At 33.4% G+C, this 15,160-nt stretch overlaps 1 protein-coding gene across 1 annotated transcript; it reads right to left on the bottom strand.

Annotated features, from left to right (window-relative positions):
* Nucleotides 1-1,115: 1,115 nt before the first annotated feature.
* LOC146929899 (transcription factor LHW-like) lies at nt 1,116-8,110 on the bottom strand. Its single transcript, XM_085701601.1, has 10 exons — nt 7,439-8,110; nt 5,503-5,709; nt 5,307-5,388; nt 4,954-4,995; nt 4,802-4,861; nt 2,942-4,717; nt 2,730-2,831; nt 2,014-2,154; nt 1,786-1,911; nt 1,116-1,656 (listed from the first exon to the last, which is right to left on the bottom strand). Exons 1-10 carry the CDS (start codon nt 7,531-7,533, stop codon nt 1,516-1,518), a joined length of 2,772 nt encoding a protein of 923 aa, XP_085557727.1. The 5' UTR covers nt 7,534-8,110; the 3' UTR covers nt 1,116-1,515.
* Between the last annotated feature and the right edge of the window lie 7,050 nt (nt 8,111-15,160).

Here is a 15,160-nt window from a genome sequence, read left to right as displayed (position 1 = left end):
AGAACCAAGAAGCAGCTTACAGTATCAAGATCTTCTTCAGAAGCTGAATATAGAGCACTAGCTTCAGCATCCTGTGAGATGCAATGGTTATTGTATTTGATGAAAGATCTTCAAGTTCAATGTAGAAAGACTCATGTGATTTACTGTGACAACTTGAGTGCTCTACATATAGCAGCCAACCCTGTGTTTCATGAAAGAACCAAGCATTTGGAGATAGATTGCCATATTGTCAGGGAAAAGGTGCAAGCAGGCATTCTGAAACTCTTTCCAGTTTCTTCAAAAGAACAAGTAGCAGATTTCTTTACAAAATCTCTACTTCCTCAACCTTTCAGCAGTTTATTGTCCAAGTTGGGGATGGTCAATATATACCAACCTCCAACTTGTGGGGGGCTATTACACCATGAGCAAAAGGAATCAAATAAGAGTGAAAGCTGAGATTACTTGGAGAACAAGTTACTGGCTATAGTACAATTAGCTTAAGTGTAGTACATTTAGCTTAAGCATAGTACAGTTTCTACATGTATATATATGTTTGTACTTACTTCATTCTCAAGTAATAAGATTCATTTTCACATTTCTTCAGTTTCATAATAGTCATCTTGTGAATTTTTGGTCTTCCGGTGTTAGATTAATCTAAGTGTCAGTTTTCTGTTGTATTCTGTTTGGTTTTTCCATTGTAAATACTGAATGCTATAATAATTACCGTTTAGTTGTGTAGAACTATGTAACAGAATTCGTTTTACCAAATCTGCTCAATGTGAAATTCTTTCTCAGTTTATGAACCGATGATTTGTCGACAAGTTTCTTCTTATTCGTATTGTTTTGTAAATAGAAAGGAGAGCTTAAATGAGGCAAATAAGCTTAATAGAAGAACAATACGAGAGAAATTCACCGCGCATAAGTTCCTTGTGTTATGCATCAATTTTTTAGATCTGGATTACTTGGAATCAAAACTACATACAGTCTAGTAATTGGAATATATGCTACAGTCTGATCTTTAATCAGCATGGAGTAACCTTTTTACCTCAATTTTCACTGAGGATCATTGGTGCGACGCCAACAGAAAACACGATCACAATGCATATTACTCTAATTTAGCATATAGAGAACACAAATACAAACCACACAAAGCTAATATTTATAACATTAGTATTTATAACACAACAAAGATCACTACTCCAAGAAAGGAAAAAAGGTCAAAAAGAAGAATAATTGCATAGGCTGATGGTAAACACCTTAACCCCCCTTATGTCCAAATCCTACAATATCTATACATCTGAATCATAACACCAACACACCAATCAAATTACAGGAAAGAAAAAGAAAATGCAAGTTAACTAAAAGTTGCCTAAAGCATCAAGCTATCTTGGCAAAGTACAGAAGGCATATTAATCTTGAGATGCTCTTCACTAACTGCGGTTAGAGAAAGTTAATATCACCTGAAGTCTAATAAGACTAGATTTGATGTCAATCATGGCAATCATGTGCTCTCAACAACATTCCAGACCAAGAAAACTAGGTGGGTTGTGGGATAGAATGATAAACCATCATGTTATCAACTGGAGCATTTGATGAAGCTGCGCCTCCCTTTGCTGTTTGCTCCAAAAGTCGAACTAGTGACATGAATATTTCCATCCTTGTTACATCCCTATTTGCCTGCAAAAATTAAAAGTGAATGGATGTCTTGTTAATAATGAACATAAGAGTTGATATGAAGACACTACAACTACCATCTTATAAGATGAACATTTCATTATGAGTTGCAATCAACTACTTGTTTAATACCTCAACAGAAAAGCGTGCCCAGATCTTGTCATTGCGAGCTTCCATGACACCTTTCAAGATGGTTAACCCTAATCCTCTGATTAAGTCGGCTATTTCCAGAAAGAAACCCCGTTCCTCACAAAGCATCTGTGAGAATAACCAAGAAAGCAGGTTAAATAGGTAACAGATAAAATATATTATTAGAGGCAAAAGAATGTACAAGATTATAGAGAATTGGTCAGTCAGTACCTCGACTAGCATCTGACGGGGATGATTAAGATCCTCAACAATGATAGGGCAAACCATTGATTGTGAGCCAACCTCATATGCCCATGTAGCCCCTCCCTCGAAGTTATCTTTTAACAACAATCCACCTTCTTTACTAACAATCTGCACATTTAGAAAAATAAAGATCAGTTAGCGGACCGCAGATGGTAACTTTCTTGAAAGAAAAGCATTATCATTCTTATAAAAGATATAGATAAAAAAAAAATTCCTATATGAAGAGTTTAGCTAGTATTTGATGTGAGCGTCCAAATACATTATAAAAACGGTTATCAAAATACTATGAAATGCATTTTCTTATTCAACAATTGCAGTTGTATGATTACAATATGCTTGTCTGTCTGCTTTTCTCAGTCACTCATTTTTTTCCTTCTTTTCTCTTTGATTAGATAAAGGACAAAGTTGTAAATAAAATAGTTAAAAAAAAAAAAAGGTAAATTGGAAGAAAAGAATGTTATACCAAAAGTTGGTATCCCTGCATATATATGATGCATAGAAAATTCAATTATTTGATTGGTAAGAAAAATAATATACCAAAAGTTGGTATTTTTTATTACATAAAGAATGTAGATATATAGGTATAGATACCAATAAATACCAATGAAAATGAAAACTCGTCACATCAAAATGGGATTAAATGCCTAACAAAACAAGGGAATTGCAACAGACGACGTCTTTACCTTGGATTCCCCAGTCTGTTTCAGCTTATCAGCATGCTTTGTTACACTTTGCAAGAAAAGCATATGTTTGATGGTCCTTTCAAGAAGAGCGTCTATGCTACACTGTTGAATCGTTATCATTATAAGAGACAAACAAAAACAAATTCAGCACCACAATGTGATATGTAATAAATAAATGTAGAATGAGATAAGGCCAACAAAGAGGTATATACCTTTGCTCCATTGGGCACAATTTCACGTAACTCTTTCACGCGATCTTGAATCATTTGGCGATCTTTGGGTCGAGGCCTTGGGTTCTCTCCAGGTTTAAGCCTCTTACGGTTTGATTTGGAAACTTCTTCTGGCCGCTTAGAGTATCCAGTTGAAACACTGTTTTCACGCTTCACATTGCTGCTACCACTCTCCACCCATGAACTAAGTTGAGAACCATATATGGAAGTGGTTTGAGAACAGTTTCCAACATTATCTTTGCTGCAGCCAGATCTAATAGAACTTGTTTCCGCAGGGCTTGTTTTGACCTCCGTCTTGGGAAAACCAAACAATGCCCCCTCGCTAACATTATCGCGCATAATCTGCATGCTGGTAGGAGAAGGTACAGATGCTGTACTAATCCTTGTTACTGTGGTCCTACATGACATTTCATCAGAATTCTGATTGGAAACAGATTGAGTCTTCGAGACCACAGCATCTAACAGGTGATCAGTGTTTGTTCCTGGGAAAATGCCATTGCCTGATATTGCTTCATTAACAGGATAAATATTATCGTGACCTACTACCGGAAAACTCGTAGACATTGCCTTTTTATCCAGTTTTTCTGCATTGCCATCCAATTCATCTGCAAACAACGTATTCCAGTTTCCATTCAGCAGTTTCATTTTGAAGTCCATGCCCAAGACATCAAACAAGTCATCATCACCCGATGAAAGTTGCGTACAAGATTCTCCATGTTCAAAATTTGTTTTCATCATGTGTTGGTTGGTAACATCTTTATCGAGGCAATCACGAAGAAAATCAGGGATGTGATCATTCATAGACACATGCTCCTCACGATAAAGAGACGGTGATGGAATCTTCAGGCCCTGAAGCAAATCATCTATCCTTTGATCCGAGGTAGCCAAAGCATCTTGATGATGCTTTAAATCAACTGGAAGATTCTTCTGATAAGAGCCTTCTAGATGCATGTGATTGGCAGCTTTAGTTGAATTATTGTTTTGAATTCCAAACCCTGCTTTTTGTTTTCCGGAAAAATCAGCAGTGGATAATTCGGGAGGGTTTGAAACTGAGCAGTTAATCATATTTGTCCTTAAAAGATTATTATTCATCCCACTACTACATATTGGGATTCCTCCAAGAAGAGAACTGTTGTTAGAATTCTGATAATAAATTTTACCACCATCGGTTTTCGGTTGAGACATATTGAAGACACTTGATGATGGATTCATATTAGGGTAACCATGACCTTGCCTCCCAATACCTGAAAAGACTTGTTGCTCCATTTGTTTAAGACCAAAACCATTCAGATTGGAATCAGTTAATTCATTGAGTGCAGATCTTGCGTTATATGAAACAGAACGTCGTTGCAGACATGAAGAATCAAGACTCGCAGGTATCACTTCAGCTTCAGCCTTCACAATTGTATTCTCTTGTTGAGCTTTTGGTTGGCAAAGGCTATCAAATATCTGGTTTAGGTTTTGGGATTGAGGTGTCCATACAGAACTGTGGTAACTATTTATTTCTCCCCTTAGAACAGGCATTGGACTATGCAACGAATTACTTGGTTGGTTAGATCCATTAGCTACTAAGGGAGCGCAGTTTGAGGTAATGACGTGTGGATTAGAAGATACAGGAACAGAATCAGTCACAGATCCGGTGTGTCTTTCACTTGAAAGTCTTGTTGAATAGTCTTCGGATAGAAGGGCGCCGGGAACATGTCCCAATTTAAAGATCAAGTTCTTCACATCATTCACAAATCCGATATTCTCCATTATCTAACAAGAATTATTAGAGAAATTTGGTTATTCCCTAACAAGAATTATCAGAGACAAGGTCATTGAACAATTAGAAAAACTTACCGGCAAGAAAGAACCAAGTTGAACAACCCCATGGGGAAGCACAGGAATAACCACCACTGTCTGCAAACGAAAATATAATGTCGGATAACTTGGATCAGGAAAAGTAATAAACAAATTATAGCGAAATGTGAAGCATAATTAAAATCACAAACCTGCATTCCAGCTGAAAATTGGCAATGCACCTCATTTAACACCTAAAGGTACACAAAATAGAGAGAAATGAGAATGCAGCTCGAGTTCATACTCAAAGCATTTAAATTTTAAACATTCAAAGAATATATACTATCAAATGAAGATACTATGCCATTTCATTCACATATTACCGTGGCAATAACATTCATATTTTTATTAAGAAACAACGAAAACGGACCACATACAGAAAATTTATTATTTTGAAAAACTAAACTTTGATAATAAACCGTGACATTAGATAAATGTTAAGGCATTCTTCACAAGAATAGAACTCTTCTCTAACAACTTGAAGCAGATCATCAAAACTCCATACCTCTCGTGGATATACATCTTTAATGAAATTGTTCAAAAGAATCCACTGATGATTTCCTGTGAATGCGGCCCGTCCAAGTATTCTACATAACAGCAAAGAGCAGCACTCGAGTGAGATGGCAATGATATGAAAAGCATTAAAATTAAGATCCTGAATCTCAATAAACAAGGAAAAGGCAAACAAAGAAAACACCAACCCTTGACCAGCAACATTGACAGAATTATTCACCATCATTTTGTTAATCAATGAGCAGACTCTGTCGTCCTCTTGAATCCTTAGCTGAGAATCGGAAGAAAACCAGCATCCTTCCCTGTCTTGGTAAGGTAAATTAGACGTTCCAACGTTTTGCGGAAGGAAAGTTGACGGCAAAGGTTCATAGTAGCAATCTTCCCAGATTAACAGCCTGCAAAGTCAAACATACTTAGTTAACTCAAATACAAATAGGTTTCGTTTCGATAAGCAACTTAATTAAGTGCTTATAGCATAAGCATTTATCATATAAGTGCTTATACTATACAAAAGTGATAAAAAAGGGCAACCCGGTGCACTGAAGCTCCCGCATACGCTGGGTCCGGGAAGGGGTCCCACCATTTGGTGTATTGTACGCAGCCTTACCGTGCTTATACTATACAAAAGTGATAAAAAAGGGCAACCCGGTGCACTGAAGCTCCCGCATACGCTGGGTCCGGGAAGGGGTCCCACCATTTGGTGTATTGTACGCAGCCTTACCCTGTTTTTACACAAGAGGCTGTTTCCAGGACTTGAACCCGTGACCTTACAGTCACATGACAACAACTTTACCAGTTGCGCCAAGGTTACCCCTCACTATACAAAAGTGATCTCAATAATAAAAGATAAAACAAAGTCAAAAACCATTCTCATACATAAGCTATAAGATGTTTTCATAAGCTATTAAATAAGCTGAAAAAAACTTATGAACATGTCATAAGTTGTTTTCGAAAGCTCTTTCAACTAGTCTCACAAGTGTTTATATCATTAGATAATCTCAAATAAGTTAATCGAAACAGACCCATACACCAATAACAATAAGAACATAAAGTCAAAGTAAATGACTTATGACCAATCTCCAATCATATGGCTGTTTGGAGTTTGTTGTGTGCAAGCAAATATAAGACTGAGAAGATAAGCAATAATAGATTCAAAGATTCAATAAAAAAAAAAGTATATAATACTTCTTTACTATTATTTTAAAATTTCTGGATGTAAACAAAAATAAAATGAAGATCAATGATTTGTGCAATTACAAATATTAAATTTAAGATTCTTATTCAACCAAACCTTGATTCCATCTCCTGATTGATTCAGAGACATAACTACTTACATGCAAGGAAATTATCAAGACATTAACATATTTTAATTACAACTGAACTGATTTTTTAACTTTTCATAGCATCATAAGTGATTAATGGCAAAGATAGATCAGAAAAAGTTGAGCATTTTTACTAGTGGAACAAGAATATAAAACCAAACGGATTTAAACAAGTTAAACATGTACTGAATCAATAGATTCTTTCACGGACAAATCAACCTAAATAGAAAGTGCATCTTACAAAACAATGCAAGAAAAACTTTTCTTTAATTAAAACAAAAAAAGGAAACAAAGATTCTTCAAAACAAACCAGAAACAACAAAAGCACATATAAAAAAGCTCCAAAACAAGAACAAAAATGTGGACTTTATCTTGAAAATGAACCAACCACAGAAATAGAATCTAAATCTAAAAATCAAAATCATCTTAATAAGAATTTAACATGAGATACCACTTTTGCTTCCAAAAAAGTCCAAATCAAACGCAAACAACATTTATCCAAACCCAATAAATCTTCAAAACAAAGCTTTTTTTTTTCCCACTAAATTTCTCAAAATTTAAAATCACTTTTATTTCCACTAAATTTCTCAAAATCCAAAATCAAAGAACACCATTAAGCAAAAAATCACTTCCCTAATCAAAACTACTCTTTTCCCCACTAAATTTCTCAAAATCCAAAATCAAAGAACACCAAAAAGCAAAAAATCACTTCCCTAATCAAATCTACTTTTTTTCCGCTAAATTAATTTCTCAAAATCCAAAGTAATAGAAAATAATCACTTCCTTCAACAAAACTACTTACTTTGAATTATTGCAACCGATCTTCCAAAAAACAGCATAAGACCATTGATTCCTAGCACAAAGAGTCTTCAAAGCTTCTTTCAACAAAAACCCCATTTTTAATCTCAAATTTTCACTTTTTCCAAACCAATGGAATCAAAGTAGCATTCAGAACTAAGAATGAACAAAAGGGTAACTCTCAAAACCAAAGAAGAAACATGTTCTGTTTTTTTTTCACCTAGAAACTAACTACCACGACACGATCCTCTCCCTGCTTGTTTTGTCCTCAAACCACCACTTCTTTTTCTCTCTGGATCTAAGTTCACTATTGTCAGTTTCTTGCACCGGAATTCCATCCTCCGGTAGAGAGAGAGAGAGAGAGAGAGAGAGAGAGTAAAAAAATAGAGAGAGAAAGAAGAACAAGAACTACAGAACAAGCTTGTAGCAAAAACAAACAAAGATGAAAACTTTGATGAAAACTACACTATCCCACGAGATTCAAGGTTGTTAAGAGGTATCATTTTCTCCATTTTAGATGAAAAAATTGGTTAACAGAAAAAGGGTATATCAAAAAATGGATAAACACAAAAGGGTTTGTTTTTTCGTAGCTAAATCGAAGTAAACTAAAAAAACTGTTGCTATAGCTCTTTTGTTATGTTCTTTCTCTTTGTGTTATGTTTAGACACTTTGAAGTGAAGACACTTTGATGTGAAACTGAAAATAAATGGAAGTGAGTGAGGGTTGTTGAGAAAAGGGAAGGGTTTTGAAGGAATATTACAAAGGGAGCCACTGAGTCTGAGACATTGGGAGAAGAGAAGAGAAGAGAATGGTTTTGTCGGATTGTGAAGCTTTGGTGTGGTCAGTGGTGGCATTTAGCCTACACACTGCACAAATTTGTGTATCATACACAAGTTAAAGAGAGTTTTTTCTGAACCATTAGATTGAAAAGAACATTGATCTTTATTGTAGTCTGCCCACATCACATCTTTCTTACTTTGTCTTCAACCACTATCTCCCTCTTTTCACCACCAACACCATCACTACCAAACCAATAGCACGATGGTCTAGCTGTACTGTATTCTTTTTTTCATTTTTTATAATGATGGAATCGATGGTGGAAACCCAGGAACTGATAAATCATAGAGAATCTTGATTATTGATGGCGTAATGGAAATTGAGTGATATGCTAGTTTCCTCAACAAAAACCGTATAATTGGGGAATGGACAATGATTGTGTGTTGTGTTTTTTATTTGTTCACCACATCTCAAAAACCCAACAAATTTCCCAATTCGTGCTTCATCTTCTAGATCCAGTTATTCTGGTTTGTTTTCTTTTCCTATCAATACCCTTTTAACAAAAATGGTTTTTCTTAATGGATTTTCTGTTCTAAACAATGACCGTGTGTCGGTTTTTGAGTTGGAGTTTGAGTGGTTTTTCTCCTCTCTTTATTCAGATCTCTACGCAAACAAAAACCAACAAAATGCAAACCCAGCTCAAGCTCAAACTCAGTTATTATATAGTGATGAGATTATGTGTTGTTGTAGTTTTTGAGTTGATGAATTTATGAATCTGTAAGTTAAAATTAAGTAATCCAAGGATTTATAAGTTTTGGAAGAAAAGATGAAGATTAAAAAAAGAATTTGAGTTTTTAATTTTTATTTTATTTTTCTGGAGTTGAGTGTGTATGAAGATGATGAAGATGAAGAAATAAATAGAATGAAGAAGATGAAGAAAAGAAAGGAAAGATCATGGGTACTCATGGAGGTTGAAGACAACATGATAAAGAATGAAAAAATATATAGTACAGCTAGACCATGATAAAATTGGTATTCCTCATTAATCTAATGGTGTACAAAAAACTTGTGCATTGTAAAAGTAACTTTATACTTATGCACAAACTTGTGCATTGTGTATAGTAAATGCCACCGTGGTCAGTGGTGGTGACCATAAGCTTAGCTAGTGCGGGTTGCTATCTACATGACGTCATTTTAATCATTTCACCTTAGTTTTCTTTTTTATTACTAGTGTGCCATGCTACCAACTTCTTGGAAGAGGGATATGGTTGTTCATCATTGATTTGAGAGATTTAAAAAAAAAAAAAACAACAATGTTTTGGTAATTTTTGTTGCATGAAATTGATTGTTTAGGATTTATATTTAGGTCATTTATTATATTTTATGTGTATTTAAAAGAGAACGGATGGTACTAGTGTGATATTTGGGTGTTAATATAATGTGATATTGGTCTATCACAATATCACAAATGTACAAAAACAATAAAAAAATCCTTGTGAAAAGAGATAGAAGAAAGTCACATGTCACATTGTGGTTTACCAATGTCACTTGACATTGGTACTCCAATGTCACTCAAGTGCTATCCGAGATATTTTGGATGAAGAATTAAGTGTATGTTTGGTTTTAGTTTTAGAGGATAAAACTGATTCATATATGTTTGATTAATTTTAAATAGAATTGATTTTGTCTTTAGATTGATTTTACTTAAAATTATTATCCATAGTTTTGGTTCTAGAGTTAATGTTTACTTACAAATTTATAGTCTAATTCATTTTTACATGAACATGTCAAAAAACTTATCATAATTAATTTTACAAAATCAATAAAATTCTTACTCCCTCCTGTCCTATTTATAAGGAAAAATTGACTATTTAGATTCATTGAGTAATTAATGTAATTGGTATATAATATAGACCAAATACATCATTTATGCAATGAACCAAAAAAGTCAAATATTTTTTATAAGTAGGACCGGAGGAAGTATTAGTGTATAATCAAACATACACTAAATTAATCAAGATTCAACTAAGAGTAATTTGATGATATGATTTGAATCTTTTCGCCTTTATTCAATCTCTTGCGTTCGAATTAAGTACCTAGAAAACTATTAATGGAGTGCATGTTTGTTTCTATCTTGGCTTGATATCAAACGCGCATCCATATTTATGCTCCAATTCAGAAAAATTGCTTTACAAATGCATTGAAATGCAAGATTTGAAGATTAAATGTTATTCCAAACATACACCTAGAGTTTTGTCTTGTTATCCGTTATTGTCATATTTTGAGTTCAAATCTAGTTGTTAGAATGCAAAAACACTAAAAATCTTGATGGAATTGGAATTGTCTTGTCATCTATTGTGGTTATACTCGATTTTATGAATTGATCTATGTAGTTGAGCGTAAAGAGGATACTCAAATTACACATAATCTTGATTAACATTCTTTTAATTTTGAAGAACAAAGTTACTTTTTTCCAAATTTAATAGACTAAATTGAATGATCCTTGCAACTTCTATGATCATAAATTCACAACATTGATAAGGTGTTTGGTTGTGTAGTGACAAAATCAATTGTATATTTTTTTTCAATAACCCTTATAACTTTAAAATTACACTCGTACATAAAAAAGTAGGTATTGGTTTGAAGTTGAATGCTGATGAATCATGATCATGAGGCATCATGGATGGCTGAGGTGGGAAAATGATGGGACAATATGCCTACGATGGTTTGGGATGCAGGATTATGAAGGATATGGTCTGTTGTTTCTATGACTTGAAAATCCGAAATTATTTTTCATGTAAGCATAATTTTGGACATTTTAAAGTTGTGGTAATGCTAAAATTCGATCCTTGCAATTATGATGGTCGGATCTTTGTTTTACATCAATGATTGTAATATTGTACTATTACAATGTTGTGCTAAAGGAAAATGTTAACAAAACGACATTTTTTTAAGGACTATAATAAATGTTTATAGAAACTTTTCTTAAGAAAATGTTTATAGAAATTTATATGTTTAATGCATCGAAAATTGAGCATTAATTTTTTTCAACTAAAACAGTAATTTTTAATTTAAAAAATACAATTTAAACATTTTTTAAATTAAAAAACAATTTAAACATTTCATTAATAAAATTTGTCAAAAAAAAAAACATTTCATTAATAAAAAACAAAATTTCAGATTCAATTTCATCTCCTCATCCAGATTCTTCTTTGTTCTTCACCTACCCATTTCTCCTCTCATGATAAACACATTTCATTTTCTTCTCTTGTTCTCCACTTCTCTTTGATTTGATTGTGAAACATAACAACAACAAACCCTATCCGAAAACGGGTAGCCGCAACCCTAATCAAAACCCCATCTTTTCATTGTTTTGATTTGGGGAAAAATAGGTAGCAACAACCCAAATTCGAAAAACCCCATCTCCAGATCCGCTCAAATCAAAACTAGCTTAAACCAATAAATTTTATTATTGTTATTAGTTAGATTTAATTTAAATTAATAAAACAAATGATAAGTTATTAGATAGAGATGATGGTGAAAAGCATATGAGGTTGAAAATAGTGATGAAGAAGAAGAAGAAAATGGTGTTGAGGATGACGATGAGAAGTAAGAATATTGTAATTTAGTTTTATTTATTTTTAACAATTTAATTTAGTTAAATTGTAACTTTTAAATATTTATTTATTTATTTGATGACATGGCGACTGATTTTTCCACATGTTTTTTGCCACATCTTCACTTTTCTTACCAACTCATTAAAAAATGTGACACATCAGCATTTTTGAAGGTCAAATAGAGGGTAAGGACCAAAAGTGCAAAAAAAAAAAATGAAAACAGAAGGGCAAAGATTATTTGATTTGAGAAAGGCATGATCAATTTCGTGAGTTTTTTAGAATGCGAGAAAAAAAATGCAATTAAGCATTAACCTTATCCATATCAAAGTATTATACTAACACAACCCTTTTTTTTCGAAAGATATACTAACACGACCCTGTTTACCAGAACAAAAATGGGTTATATACTTATATGATCAAAATATTCATAAGCAAAAAGAATGAGATATTAGTCACTTTAGTCTCTGAATAGAAAATGAGTCGTCACTTTAGTCCTTGAATGCAGATAAATTTCAAAATAGTCCGTAAATGTAGACTATGTTAGTCAATTTAGTCCCTGAATGCAGACTCCGTTAGTCAATTTAGTCCCTAAATGTAGATTTCGTTAGTCACTTTAGTCCCTGAAATTGATCAACAGAGTCTATATTCAAGGACCGTTTTGCAATTTCTCTGCATTCAGGGACTAAAGTGACTACTCATTTCCCATTCAGAGACTAAAGTGACTAATTCCTCGAAAAAGAATATTTTCGGTTTTGAGCCAACATGGAAAGAAGAAAAAAAAGTACTTTGGAAACTACCAATAATGTCAGGGAGGAAAATATTTATTCTATTAGCAATAGTTTTAGTAACTATCTTAAAACATTACATGAATAAATATGCTTATAATTAGAGTAATGATATTTTAACAACTACTTTTGTACAACTTTTAGGACAACCTTGTTGTTCTCTTTTTTTATTGGTCAAAAACAATAGAGAGAAAAAAGGAAGAGAGAATAAGAAGATAATGTGAGTATGAGAGATAAAGTTGTACCAAAATAGATGTACAAATATCATTTCTCTTCTAATTATTAGGAAACGAAGGTTTTTTAATTTTTTGTATCACACAAATATAAGTTTATTATAACAACTAGGGTCTAAACTTTTATTAAGAAAATCTAGTACAATAGAGGAGACATTTTGTTCTGAACAAGTACAAAAAAGAAGACATTAGTACCAATAATGTTCCAATACCATTGCTAAAAGATGGCAGAAATTTCATCTGGATCAGAGGATACAAAACCTTTAATTAGAGAGAGAGAATAGATTTTCAAAATAATTGATAAATACACGATGAACCATTTCTCCTTAATATTCTTATACATAGAACCATTTCTCAGTTTGACAAATGAGATCTAGTTCCTATTCCTTCTTTAAGAGACTTTGAGGGGAAGAAAAATGTGTTTTTATCAACATGTTTCAGCCATAGATTCCTAGAATGTTGGTTCCATGTCATCTTTTCACAGTCAAGAATCTAGTCAAAGTACTTCTTAGCCGGTGTTCAGTATCAAAATGAGTATGTTAGGAGAAATACTTAGTTGGTCACAAACACAAATAAATATGGTTAGACACACACACACAAATTGAAAAAATTAAAAGAGAAAGCAATTGAATGATGTGACTGAATTCTTTCTCATTTATTTTTCTATATTTATGAGAGTGTGCTTAAACATTTTTCATTTAGATTTGTGTCCAAGTAAGACTCGATCGTATGCTAGAATTAAGGTGACCCACCATGATTTTTCAAAGCTATACTTTTTAATAATAATCATTGGAATATAATAATTAAATAAATTATAATTAAATATTTTAACAATCTTCCACTTGGTTAATATATCTTAACAATAACTATATCAAGGTTCTTTAGGTGCACATATGACTCTTATCTACCGTTAGATTTCAATTTTATAATATGGTTCATTTCATACATTAATAATGGGTTCACTACAGCTGTCGTCACTGACATATAGCGTGACGGAACCCCGACGACCACCATATCAATTAACTCAATGACATAGATCAATATGGATGAGTGACATGGAAATTTCATGCAATGTGATCTCTAAATCACGTCTATTTTCAACTGGTCCAACATAAGTCTTTATTGAGATCATAATGTAGTTCAATAGGTGCAATTAAAAATTTCATTAGTTGCACATAATAAATTTAAACTTGATATTGTTATAACAATAACAACACATAAGTTTTATTTCTGCAGAAATTCAAACATAACCGAAAGTTTGTACCAAAATTACATCAATAATATAGAACATAAAACAAAAAATAGGGAAAAACTCCTACTAATCTAAGGCAACTGAAAAACAATGCCCGTGTTTGCAACATGTCCATGAAAAGCCTTAGGTGTCAAGCCTTTAGTTAGTAGATCAACTAGCATTATGTCTATTCCTATTTATTCTATCGAAATTTGTTTCTCTTGAACTCTTTTTTTTCACAACAAGATACTTAATCTCGATAAATTTCGATTTCGTAGCACTCATATTGTTGTTGGAGTAGAGTACAACTGCAATATTCTCACAGTAAATCTTCAAGGGCCTCTAGATGCTCCCAACAATGTGTAGGCCAGTGACAAAGTTCCCCAACCAAGTTCCATGATTCGATGCCTATAAACAAGCCACAAACTCTGTTGCCATGGTAGAGGGAGCCAATAAAGTCTGCATAGCAGACTTCCAGGAGACGGCTCCTCTAGCCAAGAGGAATATATAACCAGATGGGGAACGTCTGCTATCCGGGCATCCTGTAAGATCGATCAGAGTCAGAATATCCGACGATCTCCAAGTTGTCTGACTTCTGATAAGTAAGCATAAAGTCTCTTGTTCTCTTTAGGTAACGCATAACACGCTTTACTACCATCCAGTAGTGTATACTAGGGTTACTTAAATATCTGCCAGGAACTCTTATAATGATGGCTAAGTCGGGACGGGTGCATACTTGAGCATACATGAGACTCCCCAAAACCGAAGCGTAGGGAATATTTTGCATCTCTTCCTTTTCAAGATCCGTAACGGGGCATTGTTTGAGACAAAATTTGTCTACTTTTGCAACGGGTGTGTCTCCTAGTTTACTATCTTTCATGGAGAATCTATCCAAAACTGTATCGATATAACTCCTTTGTGACAATCCTAAAATACCTCAAGGGCGATCTCTATGGACCAAGAATCAGTTAGAGGATCACACATGAAAGTACTCTAACATTATAATTATGTGTGACAATACAAGTGTCATAAATCTTTCAAAAAAAAAAAATTCAATTCGACATCCTAATGTAAACATATTGA

Source organism: Medicago sativa, chromosome 4, assembly GCF_051527215.1.
Source record: "Medicago sativa cultivar Bolivia chromosome 4, Bolivia_mono, whole genome shotgun sequence".
NCBI lineage: Eukaryota > Viridiplantae > Streptophyta > Magnoliopsida > Fabales > Fabaceae > Medicago > Medicago sativa.
Note: the sequence above shows the minus strand (reverse complement) of the source record. Positions and strands in the feature narration are given on the sequence as shown.